Source organism: Neomonachus schauinslandi, chromosome 6, assembly GCF_002201575.2.
Source record: "Neomonachus schauinslandi chromosome 6, ASM220157v2, whole genome shotgun sequence".
NCBI classification, from domain to species: domain Eukaryota; kingdom Metazoa; phylum Chordata; class Mammalia; order Carnivora; family Phocidae; genus Neomonachus; species Neomonachus schauinslandi.
Window position 1 is genome coordinate 31,888,453 of NC_058408.1, and position 18,306 is coordinate 31,906,758.

Below are 18,306 nucleotides of genomic sequence, written 5' to 3' on the forward strand. Positions count from 1 at the left end.
GTACGATGAGTTAGACTGACAGGTCACTAAGTTTGAGATACCTTTCGGCTCTAACATTCCATGATATTATGAAATAAACATAGCTTAGACGGATGATAGTAGGTTCCATTTGGATAAATTCCTCTTTAGATAATGGATTTGGAAGGATTCCCAGAAACAGCTTCTTAAATCCACAACCCTGACATCACCATATTTCTTTAGCTAGCAGCTTTATGAAGATTTAAGCTATTATTTTTAGGACTCTTACCTTTATTTCATATTATGCTAACACAATAAAGGAAATTATTTTCTTGTGTATATTATTTTTTATTAAGGCCACTGGAAGTAAAGTTTCTTCTGCTCATTTTATTACACACTTTCCCTGGCTAAGGACCATGACTGAGTTCATTGTGTTGATTTTCAAGAACCTAGTCTAGAACTACAAACTTATGGGATCTCCATGAATATAGGCCCTCCTTTAGCTGGCAACTGAGATTTCTATTAAGAAATGTGTATGACAAGTAAGGAGTTCAAGTATAGATACAGATTCAAATTGGAAAAGCCTTTTTTACTATTCTTCCAAAACCCTTTCCTACCTGTCATAAGATAATACAAATGTGTCTAAGAAAAACTTTTCCATCCAACAAGTGTCCTTCGTGGTGGAAGAGAACACATGTTTTTAAAAAGAATGGGAATGTGGCTGTAAGAGCCCATTGAAAAGCACAACATTTAATGAAGCCATTTGTATTTTTCAGAAACATTCATGCATGTCATGCATTCTATACCACAGTATAGCTGTGTTTATTTTAAAATGAAAATATTTTAAATAAATTACTGGTTAGATTACCTTTTTCCTCCCTTCATCTTCAAGTAAAATTAAGTTTTCAGTTAAATACACTGTATTCATCCTTTGACTTTGAGTTCCTGGTCTCACCATCATGTGTCCCTAATGGCATGCCTACCCCATTGTTAAAAGCATTGGCTCTGGAATGCTCTGGAATCCAACAGACCTGGGTTTGTATCCTGGCATGCCACTTAGAGTAGCACACATTGTAAGGTGCTTGGTCTCTCTCTGGGCTTTAAATCCTTGCACAGTTTCTTAATCTAATGCAATATCCAAAAACACTGAATATCCCTTCAAATACACCTTGCACAAAGTAAGGTTTTATATATGCTGTCCCATGAAACCAGTATTAATCTGCTCTCTGTCATTCTTCCATAGCTTGCTCAAATGTCAGCCCTGTCCCCACCAACCTTCACCCTGACATCCTCTCTGTTCCCTTAGAGCATTGTCCGTACCTGAGTTACAGCATTTAGTCTGTGTTATTATAATTGACCTCTTCGTTATGTCTTCCTTCACCTCTCTAAAACCTCCCCTGATTTTCCTCCCACTCACTAAATCTGCACTCCTTTCTCTGTGCCTATACTACTTTGAAAACATTTTATTTGTTTATTCACTTTAACAGTTATGTACTGAGCATTTGTTTTTTTGTCAGGTAATGCTACTTGAAGCACTTGAGATTTAGAGCTGTGTAACATGCTTTCATGGAGTTGTTATTTCTAGTGAAGGGAATGGGTTAACAAACAACAAAGATAAGAAAAATATCGGCAAGTGATTAAGTTCAGAGGGTATGAGATAATGACTGGATGGCGAATTTTAGACCAGAGGTTCAGAAAAGGCATTACTGAAAAGCTGATACTTAAGCTAAATCTAAGAAGGGAATTAGTTTGGAAGGAAGATAATTTCAAGTAGAGGGAATTGCTATTGCAAAAACCCTAAAGGAGGGAAAGAACTTGGCATTTCCTAGCATCAGAATTAAATCAACTACGGGCAAGAAAGAAAGTTGTATTAGATGTGCTTAGAAGAGCAGAAAGGAGACAAGTCTTAATGGACTTTGAAGGCATAAGAGTTACGTTTTATTCTAAGTGAAGTAGTATGCTATTGGAAAGCTTTAGCTGGGGTATGACTGGATCTGATTTGTGTTTTATAAAGATTGCCCAGATTACGTTGTAATGGACAGAGAGGTGGCAAGAGTCCAGTTATGGATCTGTTTCAGTTGTGCAGGAGAGAAGAGATGGTGGCTTGGATGAGGAGGGTAGCAGAAAAGATGGTTTCACAGAGCACAGTTCGGTTATGTTTGGGAGGTAGAATTGCCAATTCTTGCTGATGGGTTAGAGAGAGTAGAAGGAAGTGCCAAGTCAGTGATAATATGCCCATATCTATATTTGTATATTGGCACTTCTGATAATTCTCCGTTTAGTTTACATATTAATTTTCTGTATAGATTATGAGCTACTCCACTACTGGGACCATATATGATTCAACTCCATAGACGTAGTTTCTTACATAACGATCTTGTTGATGCTGGGTGCTAAGTGAAGTATTAGTAAAATTTCTCTGTGCAATATTTTATAATTACTACTTATAAAAAGTGATTTTGAGTACTAAGATATTTACATACTACAGTGATTAACAGCCATAAATTATATATAAAGACTAAGATTAGGGAGATGGATTTCTGTTTCATGAAAGTAAACTTTTCATTATGACCCAAGAATACAATAACAAGCGTACATCCAATAAATAATATATAAATAACATTAGGGTAAAAGTCCCCAAGATCAATCCACTTCTAATGAATCACTATTTTATTTTATAAATATGCCACCAATTACATCAAGTTTTCGTTATTTAAGGAACATACTTTTGTGGCTATAAGTAGAAAATTCTCATGTCAGTTCATTAAGAAATTTGAATTAAAATTCATTTAAAAATTCTTTGATGGACTTTGGGTAACTGTTGTGTCCAACACAACTACTGTTGTGAGAGAATACCTGAAAATTTATGATTTAATAAAATATATCCTGTGCAGTTTTGGATGGGGGAGGGTGTTCATGCTCAACTAACCTTCAGAATTACTGTGAAGATGAACTACCATGATACATAAGGAAAACTCAGTGGCTATGATATAGAATGATATTTCTTTTTCTAAAAGCATCTGACGAAGTGCCATATCAAAGATTAATAAATATATTACAGTCTCAGAATATGAAGCAAAATAAGGTGATGTTTAAAGAGCTGATTTGGACCCATAAAAACAACTTTCTGATATACTCGGTACTTGATTTCAGATCCTAATTTATAACATATATTTCAAAATGCATTGCATAATAATTCTAAAAACTTAAATTAGAAATTTATCTATTATATAATAATAAAATATTATAGGTGGTAATGTAGTTATCTGTTTATTCAATAAGCATTTATATGGTAAGTACTATTTGAATGTCTACTTTCTATGTGATGATTAGTGTTTTCGTATTTATCATAGATTTTTAAACAATTGATATATTTCCCTAAGATACTGTACACAGAAAAATTGTAACTTTATGGTGGAGAAACCCAACAGACACCACCTTAACCAGGTGATCAAGGTTAATATCACCAGTAGTAGTAACATAAAGTGACACCATGTACTCCCTGATGAGATTCACTGAGGGCACAATCACCCCCAGGGTGTTCTTGCCAAAATACATAACGTCCATCTGATGATGAGACTACATCAGACAAGCCCACATTGAGGGGCATTATACAATGTGACTGAGCAGTGCTCTCCAAAGGGCAAAAAACCTTTACGAAGGGCAGAGAAAGACTGATGAACTACAAATGGAAAAGACTGGATTAGATCTTGGAATAAAAACAAGACATTAGTAGAAAAACCAATGTAACCTGAATATAGTCTGTAGATTATTTAATGGTACTATAACTATGTTAATTTCTTGCTTTTGATTAAATGTACCATGGTTATGTAAGATGTTATCATTAGGGGAAGTTGGATGAAGGTTATGTGGGAACTCTCCATTCTGTTTTTGCAACATTCCCAAAAATCTAAAATTATTTCAAAATAAAAAGTTTAAACAGATTCTAAAAAAAAAACCAATAGGACATTCACATTAAGGTATCTTGATGTCTACTTAATAGAGTCTCTTTCATGCCACTATTACTGTCCTTTGTGTTATGGTTTCTCCTGAGGGGATAGCTCTTGTTAGACGTGTAATGAAGATGAAAAGAATCCTTGCCCTGATCCTCTTCAATGTACCTTTCTTGTATACTTATTTCTCTTTCTGTGATATATTTTTTTACCTTTTTTCCCGTCCTTTTTCTCTGGGCTGTTCCTTTAGTGTCCTTTACAGTTACATTTGCCTTCTACCTGTCCTCTAAATGTTACAGTCCTCTAGGCTTTATCCTTAGACCTCTGCTTCTCTAACTCCTATATCTCACTGGTGGTTCTTATGTAAGACCACACTGCATTACCTATATATGATAAGTCCCCAGTACATCTTTATCATAGACCCATATAAACGTAAATGCCTGTGTGTTTGCACAGTAAGTGTATATCTTTGTGTACACCCCCATACAGACAAATACATGACCCTTACACATACCTGCATTTGTGCAGATACACACATACTGGACCCTCCTGCATTCCTTCTTTTGGGAACTAGTGCTACCCTGTTGCCCAAATCAGAAAATGAGGAGTCCTCTCTTTCCATGTTATTACTGCTGACCTTTCTTGCATCCAGTTTCCAGTTGTTTACTATGTTCTGCTGATTCTGCTTTCTAAATATTACTTAGATTATCTATTTTATCCTCTTCAATTTCAATGTCAGTGACTTATGTTGGATAGCTGGTTTTAGCTCCCTCTAAGCCATCCTCCATTCTACTTTTTTTTTTTGCATTCTACTTTAAGGTTGTTCTTTCTGAAAAGCAAATCTTATATTTTTCCTATTATATTTTGAATGAAGTTCAAACCCCTAGAATGGCACACAAAATCCTTTGTCTTATGGCTTCTCTCTCTCCGATCTTTTCTCTAATACTTCTCCAGATACCGTTGCTATAGCCATTCTGAACAATTTGCTGTTAGGTCTCTGAAAATAGTTTCATGTCTCTGTGAATAGCCCACATTCAGGGGCATTCTACCATATGACTGAGCAGTACTCTCCAAAAGTGTCTAGATCACCAGAGGGAAAGTGAAAGACTGATGAACCACATATGGAAAAGATTGGGTTCGATCCTGGAATAAAACGATACATTAGTAGAAGAACTGGTGTAACCTGAAGATAGTCTGTAGATTATTTAATAGTGCTGTATTTATGTTAATTTCTTGCTTTTGATGAGCATACCAAAAAAATAACTTGGGTTATAATAAATTTTTCTTAACAAATAGAGAGTGAAAGACAGTAATGATGAAGTAATAAAAATAACATTTATTAAACATTGATTTATGAACTTGGATCGTAATCCAGGTTGATTTGTCTGACTCTTTCTTGAGTTGTATGCTCTGTAAAGACAAGGATCATTTTTTAAAACTGTTTTGTATCCTAATATGTAATACATGATAGACACTTAGTATTGTCAAATACATAAATCAAATAAAAACTGCTGAGTGACTCATTAAAAGGAATAGATATAAAAATGTCTTGACAAATTTTGATAGAAGAGCTTATAAAATTGATTATAATGAAGCTCACTTAGGAATAATCCAAAACTTGTAGGAGTCAAGTGTTACTGTGTTTTAAATTGAGTGGTGTTTATAACTTAAACCTGGAGTCATATAGTGGTGTAAGATGTAGAGTGAAAATTCAGTGACATCCTGAGCATTCTCTATATTTTGTGCTATGACCCACTTTCTTTGATTTAATAAGATGTTGAATAAAAGTAGCGAGTCAAAAGCCATATGTCTTCCTTTTATGTTAGCTAGAGATTTTGGAAGATTTTAGAAAGGTTTTAACGTAAATAATAAAATCCTATGAATTTCTACATTATCCTATTAATCTTTTTTTAAAAGAAGCATGATAGTTACTTATGTATGGTATGTAATCTATAGCTAAGATCAGCACATGCATTACTACACTAAATATTCAACAGGTTTGGAGTATTAGGAAATATTTGATATATGAATCATTAGGAGATGGTAATTGTATCAAGCACTGATTTTATAACATGAAAAAATAATAAAAATAAAATGTGACATAGGGAAGATCTGGAGACTTAACTGGCAGAAGGAAGGAATGCACAAGGAGAGATAGCTTATCAGGACAAGGAATATAGATTTTTCAGCATCCTTTGTTCACTTACTTCAATTAGTATTTTATTTTTTTAATTTTTAAAAGATTTTATTTATTTGAGGGAGCGGGCACTGGTGTGGGGAGGCAGAGGGAGATGGAGAAGCAGACTGCCTGCTGAGCAGGGAGCTCCCGGGGCTCGATCCCAGGACTCTGAGATCCTGATGTGAGTCCTGATGTGAGTCGAAGGCAGACGCTTAACCTACTGAGCCACCCAGGTGTCCCACTTCAATTATTATTTTAAATAGTGTTTCTCTATGTGGGGTCTTAAACCATCTGCATCAGATTTATCTAAAAAGTCTATTAAAAATGGATATTCTTGAGTCTCACCTTCAAAATTTCTGATTCAAGATGCCTGGATTAAAACCCAGGAATCTACATTATTAATGAAATACATAACAATATATACACTAAAGTTGTGGAAATATTCATCTAGGTATTCTTTATTCATTCTCTCAATTCAACAGTATAATTTGAGTGTCTACTTATGTATGAGGCAGTGTTCTGGATGCTGGGATATATTAGAGAACAAAGCAAAAAAGAATATCTGACTTTGTGAATCTTTTATTTCTAGTGTGAAGTGGACAGATAATAGATAAATTATGTAGAAAGTTCAAAGATGATAAGTACTATAGAAAAGTAAATAGAATGGGAAAGGGGGCTACCTGGGGGTTAGGAGGGAATTTAAGATAGTATAGTGACCGTGTGCATTTCACAGAATATGTGGCATTTAAACAACTTCCTGTAGGGTGGTCAAATATAGAAGCAGAGAGGAAGATTTGGAAGGCTATTGCTATAATCTTGGTGAGAAGTGATAGCATTTTAGGAACTGGCTGGTGGAAGATAGGATAATAGCTGATCAGGTTATGGATCCATTTTGAAGATAAAGTCAGTGGATATTGTGAAAGATTTAGTACGAAGTGTGAGAGAAAGAAGAATGACAGATGTTTTCATGATTTTTTATCCAAGAAACTGGTAGGATGTAGCTGTCATTCTATTGAAAGGGGGAAGATTATGGGCAAGAAATATTTTGGTGAGAGGAATTCAGTTTTGAACATGTTAAGTTTGAGGTGTCTATTAGATATCCAACTAGGATATTGGTTAGCAAATGGATAAATGAGGCAGAGGAGAAAATTAGAATGCAAATAGAAAGTTGGGAGTCATCAGCATAGGGATAGGATTTAAAGCCATTAGACTGGAAGACAAGTGAGATTATCAAAGGAATGGCTCTACAGAAAAATGGCAAGAGGCCCAGGAACTGGAAAATAGCAGGAGGCGATGGTGAAGGAGGCCAAGAAAGAGTGAGTGACCAGTGAGGTCGGAGAGAGTTCAAAACAGTAAGGTATCTTCACAGCCTAGTAGGGAAAGAATACCAAAGAGGAAGGGTCAACACTGTCAAAGTCTCGTGACAAGTTAATTAAAATAAAGACCTGAAAGTGACTGCTGAATTTAGTAAAGTGGAGATCTGATGACATCAGCAAGAGCAAGCTTGCTGAAATGGTGAGGCAGAAATTGTGGTTGAAGCATGGGAGAAGAGGAAGTGGAGACCAAAGTCCTGACAGCTCTTTTGTGTTTTACTGTAAAGAGCAATGCAGAAATGGACATAGCTAGAGAAGTAAAAAGGGTCAAGAAAAGAAATAACGTGTGTAGGCTGGTGGGAAGATCTAGTAGAGAAAGAAAGCTATATGCAGGAAAAAGGAGGAAAAATTGTTAGCGGAGTTGGTCTTTGTGCAGAGCACAGTTACTTCATGCATCACAAGGGAGAAAACAGAAGCATGGGAAGAGGAGGAGGTAAAGGGGCTGAATAAATGGGATGCTTAGAATTTGCAGAATTTTTCTTTTAATGACTTCAGGGTTTTTTTTTCCCCCTTCAGTGAAGTTAAGAAGCAAGGTCATCAGCTAAGAAAAAATGGGGGAAGTGGTTGGATATTTATGGGAGAGTGAATGGACTAGAAAAAAAATAGAATTGCTTGGCATCATTCAGAGCACATTAGAGATGGCAGATTATGACTTTAAAGTGAGAGTAGTCCTCATGACTGGCTGGGTTTTCTCTTGGCAACTGGAGCTTCCTACAGGCTCACTGATGATACGCTTGCTCCTGTATCAGGGTATTATTTATGCTGGTGGCTCCCTTTCCTGGAATCTGTTCTTCCACAAACTATGGGTCCTACTTCCTCACTGCTTTCAAGGCTTGACTCAGATGTCATCTTCTTCATGATATCTGCCCTGATCACACTCTTTCAAATTGGAAGTTCCTTGTCCAAACTGCCCAGTCTTCCTTATGCAATTCTCTCTTATTTTCTAACACTCATCACTTTCTAACATACTACATAATTTATTACATTTTTTTATTTCATGCTTCCACTCCCCTTCTCCCCCCTAAATGTTTAAGCATCATGAAGGGTTTTTTTTTTGTTATTGAATTAGAATTGACATACAGTATCATATTAGTTTCAGGTGTACAAGATAGAGATTCAATATTTTTATACATTATAAAATGATTATCACCCTAAGTCTAGTCACCATCTGTCACCATACAAAGTTACTACAATATTATTGACTATATTCCTTATGCTGTACTTTACATCCTTGTGACTTATTTATTTGATAATGGAAGTTTGTACTTAATCCCCTTCACCTATTTCACTGATGCTCCCACCACCTTTCCCCTCTGGCAACCACCAGTTTGTTCTCTGTATCTATATGAGTCTGTTTCTGTTTTGTTTTGTTTGTTCATTTGTTTTGTTTTTTTAGATTCCACATATAAGTGAAATCCTACAACACTTGTCTTTCTCTAACTTATTTCACTTAGCATAATACCCTCTATGACTATTTATATTGTGGCAAATGGCCAGATTTCATATATTTTTTATGGCTGAGTAATAATAGTCCAGTGTGTGTGTGTGTGTGTGTACCACATCTTCTTTATCCATTCATCTGTCAGTGGACACTTAGATTGCTGTCCTATCTTGGCTATTTTAAGTAATGCCACAGTGAATGTAGGGGTACATATATCTTTCTGAATTAATGTTTTCATTTTCTTTGGATAAATACCCAAAGTAAGTTGCTGAATAGTGTGGTGGTTCTATTGTTAATTTTTTTGGAGGAACCTCCATACTGTTAGTGGCTGCACCAATTTACATTCCCACTATAATAGTGCACAGGGATTTCCTTTTCTCCACATCTTCGCCAATACTTGTTTTTTTTTTTTTTTTTTTTTTTTTGATAATAGCTATTTTGACAGTTTTGAGGTGTTATCTCATTGTTTTGATTTGGATTTCCCTGATGATTTGTAATGTTGAACATCTTTTCATATGTCTGTTGTCCATCTTTATGTCTTCTTTGGAAAATGTTCAGGTCCTCTGCCCATTTTTTAATTGAGCTATTTGGTTTTTTGTTATTCATTGTATGAGAACTTTATGTAATTTGGATATCAACCCTTCATCTGTTACATCATTTGCAAGTCTCTTCTCCCATTCAGTAGGTTGCTTTTTCATTTTGTCGATGGTTTCCTTCACTTTGCCAAAGCTACTTAGTTTGATATAGTCTCACTTGTTTATTTTTGCTTTTGTTGCCCTTGTCTGAGGAGACATACGGGTTTATCTCAAGAAACAAGAAAAGTCTCAAACAGACTAAGTTTAAAGGAACTAGAAAAAGAACAAAGTTAGTAGAAGGAGGGAAATAATAAAGATCAGAGAGGAAATAAATGAAAATAGAGACTTTAAAAAAACAATAGAAAAGATCAATGAAACTAAGACCTAGTTCTTTGAAAAGATAAATGAAATCAACAAACCTTTCGTTAAACTCATCAAGAAAAAAAGAGAGAGAGCCCTCAAAGGCTTGAATTTTTGTTCTGTTCATTTCTGTATTTCAGGCATCTAGAAAAGTACGTGGCATATAGTAAACATTTAATTAGATATTTATCAAATGATTGAATTAATTCATTAGTCTGGTTTAACAGACTTGATTTTGTTGCAGATTATTTAAGGACTATCTGTTGATATATCCCGGAGGATACTGTTGTTCCATTAATGTTGTTTTAGGTTTTTAGTTCCAATAATAAGTCACACTGAATGGGCTTTTTATCCCTTCACAGTGTTTTCCTGGTCATTATACCATGGTAATGTAATTTAGTATTCTTACAGTTTTATTTGCCTAGTATTTGAAATGGAATAAAAGTAACAGTTTATTTCTATTCCTTCATATACTTAATTCTGTTGGTTTAGCTCTAAACCGACCTACCTGATGCCCATTTGTTATAGCAGTTTGTGTTTATATATATAGTGAGTAACTGAATGCCCTGCATTTAGCAGGTGTCTATAAATATCTGCTGACTTAATTTATTGTAACACTTTAGTGTAGTTTTCACTAACCTGTCAAGGTTTACTGAGCATTTATAAGAAGGAATATTTAAAGTCGACTACTTATATTTTTTTAGCCCAAAGCATTATATAGAAAAGAAATTTTAAAGATCTGTTATAAATTAATATATTTTAAAAGTAATTTTTTACTGTATTTACATTTTTCCTTTAAATTGCTGAAGATTTCTGACTCATTAAAAAATGTATTTTTTCTCTATCTCTCAAGCCTTTATTAGATTAGTTATCTTATATTTATGCCAAGAAGAATTTCTAATAGGAGATAAATTTTGAGATATGTTAATTTTTCCTCCAGGCTGAAAAAGGAATCGGGGAGTCTCGATTTGTTTATTGTGTTGCCCCAGTGCCTCTGCTGCTTCGCTTCAGTAACAAGACTGTCATGTCAGCGCGAAGCCCAGCACTCCGTCTTCCCCTTCCCCAGCTTGATAAAGAATTGCACCACTCACCCTCTCTCCCCAGACAGTGTTTTTCATGAGCTTTTTTTTTAAAGAGTCAAAATCTTTAAAAATCGTATAAGACTCTTACAATTTAATTATTGTCATCCTCAGAGTTTTGATGGATTGATTGCAATTAGATATTTATATAACATATGTATATACCACTGATTAATAGCATAACTTGTTTTGGATTTTTAGATTAAATGCCACAAGTGCACTGACTGGTGAGGAATTAGAGAACTGTGAGAAGCATACAATTTATCTCTTAGAGGAAAGATACATAGTCTACTGGGCCATATATTTAAGTTTATTCTGTGAATCTGATCAGAACATATTCTTTATATTTTTTGGTAAAGAAGCTTACCACTAAGTCTATTCTTTATATTTTATTGAATTTTTAAAACATTTATATTGTATTTGAAAATTGATGTGGTGAATGTTTATTTTTATCTAACAGGATTGCTTACTGAAGTCCATTTAAAACAACAGATAATTTCTTTAAATGGATTTAATTTCCTGTAAAGATGGTTATTTGAAGATAAAAAAGCTTTGAAAACCTTACCAATAACTATCAAAAAGGGGCGCCTGGGTGGCTCAGTCATTAAGCGTCTGCCTTCGGCTCAGGTCATGATCCCAGGGTCCTGGGATCGAACCCCACATCGGGCTCCCTGCTCGGCGGGAAGCCTGCTTCTCCCTCTCCCACTTCCCCTGCTTGTGTTTCCTCTCTCGCTGTGTCTCTCTCTGTCAAATAAATAAATAAAATCTTAAAAAAAAAAAACTATCAAAAAGAGTAGAAGGAAGTAGCTTTATTGCTTAAAAACATTTCTCTTGTAACCTGTCACACTACTTTAGGATTGTGTCATAAGGATTACCAAAATTCAGTTCTTGCAGGTATTGATGATTTGGAGGGAATAATATTAATGGTCTTGATAATTATATATATTCTTATTTAAATGACTTTTATTTATAATTTATAATAAAATTATGGACTCCATGCTATGGAACTATGTCTATGAATTTTTTTTGAAATTTCCAATTATGTTATTCATGTTTTGGTGTGATTATTTAGCATGTTTAGGTCCAGGTTTTAATTTTTACTTTTGGGATGAAAAGCAAAGTATTAAGATTTATGTAAAAAGCATCATCTTATACAAAAACAAGGAATCATGGATCACTACATCAAAAACTAATGATGTATTGTATGGTGATTAACATAACAAAATAAAATAAAATTTTAAAAAAAGCATCATCTTAATGCAAACTCTTAAATTCCTTTAAAAATCTACTTGCAACCTAATGTTTTGTTATATCTGTAGCCCTTTCATTGTTATTAACAGTGTTACTTGTCATTACTGGCAATTCCAAATTAATTCTTCTAAAACTTAATCTTCCAATTACCTTAAGATATGTGTTTACTAAATTATGTGGGTAACTATTAATCAAGTGACAGGTTACAGCCCATTATAGTTATAGCTTTTCCAACAGATAATATTTTTTACTTCAAAATTATTTCTATGCAAAATAGCTAAAATGCTCTTACCTTTTTTTACTTACTATGAAATCCTCCAGAGTTACTAGAATGGAGTGACCATGACCCAACTCCACTTGGGAAAAAAGAAAAAAAGTGTTACTGGTTACTGAATCAAAACTAGAAAAAGGAATTTAGAGAACTGTTACCTTAAGCATATTTTTCTCCATTAATGCCACTTCTCAGCTTATCCCTGGGTATATTTGTGTGTATGTGTATAGAATATGTGTCTCTGTGTGTGTGTGTGCATACAATCCATCTTTTATTTTAAGAACAAACATTTTCATTAAGTATGCATGTAGATAAATGTCTTATTGTCACTGTGACAGGATTGTTTGCAAAGTCAGTTGATAACACATGGCATTTTACCAAGTGATTAATTTTTATTGGCTCAATTCACTAGTTCACAGTAACACAAAGTAGTTACTCATGCTCAAAAATGCATAATCAGTAAATAGTTTTGGGATTTATCTCTTTTTAGACATTGAACTATTCCACTCAAACTAAAATGGATGGATTATTTCTAGTAAACATAAAAATGAAAACCTTTTTAAAAGTCTTGTAGTCTTAATCTTTTAAAACAAATTAAGTCCTTTAAAAGGATGTCTTAGTTTGCTTCATTTGTCAGTAATGTATTGCTTTAAATTTATCATTTTACTTCACCTTTTTTTCCTAAAATGATACTTAGTCCATCAAATTAGATCACTTTAGTTTGATTTATAATGCTATGTTGAAAATATATGAAAGTCAAATTTTGCAAGCATTTTAAACCACTTTATTTTTCAAATTAACCATTTATCGTAAGTAGTAAAGATGCCAAGATTACATTATTACCTTTTATCTCAAGATACAGTGAAATAAATAATTCCATATACACACCTTTCACATTGTTTCAGTATACTTCAGTCTTTCAGCAAACATTCATTTCAAACTGTATGTTAGGCATTTGCCAGGTATTAAAGATACATACATGAGAAAGACAGTGATCCTATACTCAGGAAACTCATAAATTGATAGAGATCGAAAAGGTGGTGGTGGTGGGAAAAGGTGGACTTTAGTATTTAACATTTATTCTCTGCCTGCAATCTAGGTACTTCATGTTGTTTCAATTAACCTTCACAAAACGCCATAAGATATTTATTGTTTTTCCCATTTTATAGAAGGGGAAACAGACTCAGAGACAGCAAGTTGCCCAAGATCATAAAGCTAATAAGTAACAGAGATGTGATACAAGCCTTTCATTCTCCAAACTCCTGTTGATATTTGCTTATATTATCGGAAACATTTTTATTCCAAGCATAATGATGATATAAAAATCGGTAATCTATGGTCCCTACCCTCAAAAAGTTTTAATTTTTATGAGAGCAACTCATACTCTTTTTAAAAAAAAGGCATGACTGTACATCCTTTTAGGCTATGTCTGTTTAAATCCATCTAACCACATTTTGGGTCAAAATTATTCTGTGATAATATAAAGGTAGTTAAACCACATTTTGAACAGGACTCTGTTGATTTCATTTGTTTCTTTCTTAATTTTGGTCTGGAAGAGATTCCTGTCTCAAAGTCATATAAAACTGATGTAATTTACTGCCATTAAATAATTAAGCATTAAATTGCTGCCTGAGGAATACTGTATTGCCCTATAGAACTCCTCTCAATTAGTTTTGTTCGTTTAAATAGAAAACTTTTTTTTTAGAACTAGGACAGAGTGAGAATTATTTAAAAGTCAAGCTACTTTATTTTAATTTGGCTAATTTAAATTTTCCAGGGTCAAAAAAAATGTGACCAGGATTAATTCCAGCATGAAAATGAACATTTCATATTAATCTCCAAATCTTCAAGTCTACCTTTCATACATCATTTAAGTCTTTCTTATGTTACCCATTGTCTCTTATGCAAGGGAGCTTAAAGATACTTCACCTTCATTATGAATGGAGAAACCTCAAAACATTTATTTTTTTTTTTTAAGATTTTATTTATTTATTTGAGAGAGAGAATGAGAGAGAGAGAGCACATGAGAGGGGGGAGGGTCAGAGGGAGAAGCAGATTCCCTGCCGAGCAGGGAGCCCGATGCGGGACTCGATCCAGGGACTCCAGGATCATGACCTGAGCCGAAGGCAGTCGCCTAGCCACCCAGGCGCCCCAGCCTCAAAACATTTATAACAATTTTTATAATCCAAAAGATACAAATTTCAGATGCCACAGATGACAAAATAGAAAGTAACCAAGTGCCAGTAAATCGTACATTCTTTTTCTTGTTAATGAAGTTAGAGTCTGCGCCATACATTTCTGATTTAACTAAAGAGCTGTTATTTTACCGAGCACCTGCTATTTTAATTGCTTGAGTTTTCTTGTCATGCATCTGTATATGTGTGTATATACATATATATGTGTAATTTATATTTATATAAGTATCTGATACTAATATTTTGCTCTAAGTAAAATTAATTTTATGAAGAAAATGAAAATTAACATATTTGACACTTTTTAATTTCAGTTTATTGATGGTCGACTGGCAAAACTAAATGCAGGAAGGGGTTTCTCTGATGTGTTTGAAGAGGAAATCACTTCAGGTGGCTTTTGTGGAGGTAAAGACTAGCTCCAGTATGATTATCCATTTTCTGAGTAACAATTGTCTGGATTTTTACACTTGTATCTGATATAATCTACTTCATAAGGAACTTTTGCTCTTAAAAATATAATGTCTTAAATATATTTTTTTCATAAGAGCTGTGGTATTATTTTATTGTTCAAGGTGTTAAAGATGGTCTCATGAATTGGTAGTTGTTTGCTTGGATAATCTCTTAATATTAGTAGAAATAAATGTCACAGAAATGCAGTTAGCTTGTATCTTCCTGTCTTTCATCCTGGCTAGTATTGTCTGCTAAAAATAACCCACAGTGATGGCTACTACTAAGTGAGAATTAAAGAACTAAGATTATAGTTGAAATATTAGATTATAATATAATCTAAAAAAAAGATTTGAATACCACAGTGCTTTTACATTTTAAGTAAGTGTATTGTTATAGAAGTCTTTACCTTTTTTTTTGCTTTGCAGAACATTGCAGCATGAGGAAAAGACTTTTCAGTTTACCATCCCATGTGCTTACACTTGTCACTGTAAAAAGTGCTCACTAAAAAAATGGAAGGCGTCGTATTATTTTGTATGTGTGAAACATAAGCTAGGTGATATCTAATTTTTATTTAATATAATGCACTTTAATATAATTAAACAATTACAGTGTTTCATATGTAAGTATTCAAACAATGTTACAATTACCTAGGCAATTAATGACTTACGAGCTGGTACTTTGTACATGATTGCTCCAGTATATAGTCCTGACTCTGGCAGAGAATTTTGCTCGAGTCCTTGAAGTGTCACATTCATTCATTCAGCTGGTATTGTGGGAAGTGTTTACCTATGTACTAGGTACTGTTCCAGATACAGGGTGAACTAAACAAACAAAAATCTCTGGTGTGTTCATTTTCACCATGTATGATAATAATTTTTCTCTTTATCTGTAGGTTTAATTTGGGGAAAAGATGTCTTTAGTGTGCATGTGAACAAACAATTCCTAGAATTGAGAAATAAAACATGAAAAGACAGTAATGAGTACACATCTACAAATTTCCCCAAATTTAATTTTATTCTTAAATAAGATGTATTTTTTGCACCATAGAAATACAAAAACCAGTGAGATAATTTGTTCATTAAAAGAGGTACAAATGAACTGAGCATTTATGGATCTTCGTCTGGCATAAGTATAGCATTTCATTGAAAGCATTTAGCTTTGGGAAAAACTTAGTTTACTTGACTCAGCAAGTAAGCCAAGTGTGCAGTCATTCAGCTCCTTGCTTTCCTCAGCTCATGGGTAAAAATTTAGCTTCAGTGGAACTTTTGTGTTAAAATAAGGCTTTTTTACTTTTCAACTCAGACAAGCAAAATATTGTCAGCTCCTGGACGAATTGCTTGAGGCATCTATTCAGTATTTATATAACTGCTGTCTCATTATTTTTATGACCCGTGGGGCTAGTATCTTATATGGAATTGAAGATGACATCTTGTGACAGTAATGGGGTAGAACTATGATCATTTTGTAGAGTTAAATTCTGTAGTCTTAACCATTGGTCCAGATACCGCTGTTCTAGAATAGAAGATAGGTGGGTGTCTTTTCTGGTGGGAGAGGGGTTGCTAAAATTTTTCATTAAAGGTCTTATGGTTTAAAAAGAATGGGATACTGGGGTGCCTGGGTGGCTCAGATGGTTAGGTGTCTGCCTTCAGCTCAGGTCATGATTCCGGGGTCCTGGGATCAAGCCCCGCACATCGGGCTTTCTGCTCGGCAGGGAGCCTGCTTCTCCCTCTCCCTCGGTCTCCCCCCTGCTCATACTTTCTCTCTCTCTCCGTATCTCTGTGTCTCAAATGAATAAATAAAATCTTTAAAAAAAAAAAAAAGAATGGGATACTGATCACCAGTTGGCATCTGACTTAGAGACTGCTACATTTGCAGTACAACTTCAGGCCAACCACTTTGTTTTTCTTTCTTAAAATGAAAAAAGTTTTGAACGCTTATCTTAATTTGGTGGTGGTGGGAGCAATACTGATTCAAAAGGAAAACATAGTTCAACAAGTATTAATTTCAGTAGGTACAGCAAGAAAATATATTAAAAATTATGCCTGGCTATCAAGTGTTATTTTTTAATCATTGTATTTTAGGTTATTATTTTAGAGATACATAGAGATTATTCTTAGAAAAATATAAAGCACAATTTATTAGGATTTGAAATAAAAATATGAATAATCTAATAAAAATTAGTAATGTTCTTATAAATGACATATATATATATAAAAGAACATAATACATTTGTCATTTAGACTGCATTTGTAAGAAGGATGTCTATATCATGATATGAAACTATTTTTCAAAGAAGTGAACTATTATAACTCATTTCTCTCCTAGTTATAGTAAGAATAATTATAATTGTTCCTACTTACTGAATATTAATATGTGACAGAATCTCTTATAAGAGCTCTACAAATTTTACCTCATGTAATCCTCAAGAGCACCTGTGAGGTATTTTGATTACCCATCCCCATTTTTATGAGGGCACTTATCTCAACAATTTGCCCCAACTCACTGCTAGTAGTGCTAGAGGCTGAACTCAACCTGTGTCTGCCTGGGTTCAAAGCTCTTGATTTAATAACTATAATATATTGCTTTCTTGTGATAAGAAATCTTCTTAATTAGAAGACATTCAGTAAACAAGAGCACTACCCAAGCCTTCTCTACTCCAAGTGGATAAAGTAAAATTCCTGTCTCATGATTATCCGTTGAAGATTTTTTATACATAAAGCCCTAAGAAAGATCACTGTAAGAAAAATCAACATTCACTAAGGCTGAGGAAAAAATCATGTTCCTTTAAGCAAAAATAATTAGGAAATTTCAGAGAAGCATCTAATTTCTCCCCTTTCTGTGTCACTGCAATGGCAGTTTATATACTCTATTTATACAGTCTATATATGGTGATGATAAAATGAATATGACTATGGTAGAACTTTGTAATTATTGTGGCTTTGTTAAGAATATACAATGCAGGACAGTCATTCATAGCAAACCTAGATTCACATTGAATCAGAACTATGGTTAAAGCCTGAATGCATACAGATCTCCAAAAACTGTTTTCTGTCCTGTAAATCCCGGTGGTCAGGACTGTAAAGAAATCCCTGTTACTCCTGATTTTTTTCATGAGACCTTTGTAGAATAATCAACCTTAAGAGGAAAGTAATATCAGGAAGTGTGTAAAGGGAAGAATACCCATAGTGGCTAAAAGGTAATAAAAGTGGACACAAGTAGAACAA

At 34.0% G+C, this 18,306-nt stretch overlaps 1 protein-coding gene across 1 annotated transcript in view; it reads left to right on the forward strand.

Moving 5' to 3' along the window:
• The window catches only part of DENND1B (DENN domain containing 1B), a 262,179-nt gene that overhangs the window by 190,425 nt on the left and 53,448 nt on the right, over positions 1 to 18,306 (forward strand). Inside the window, exon 16 of the mRNA XM_044916349.1 lies at positions 14,947 to 15,037. Coding sequence (XP_044772284.1) covers positions 14,947 to 15,037 — 91 coding nt within the window. The remainder of the gene's footprint in view (positions 1 to 14,946; positions 15,038 to 18,306) is intronic.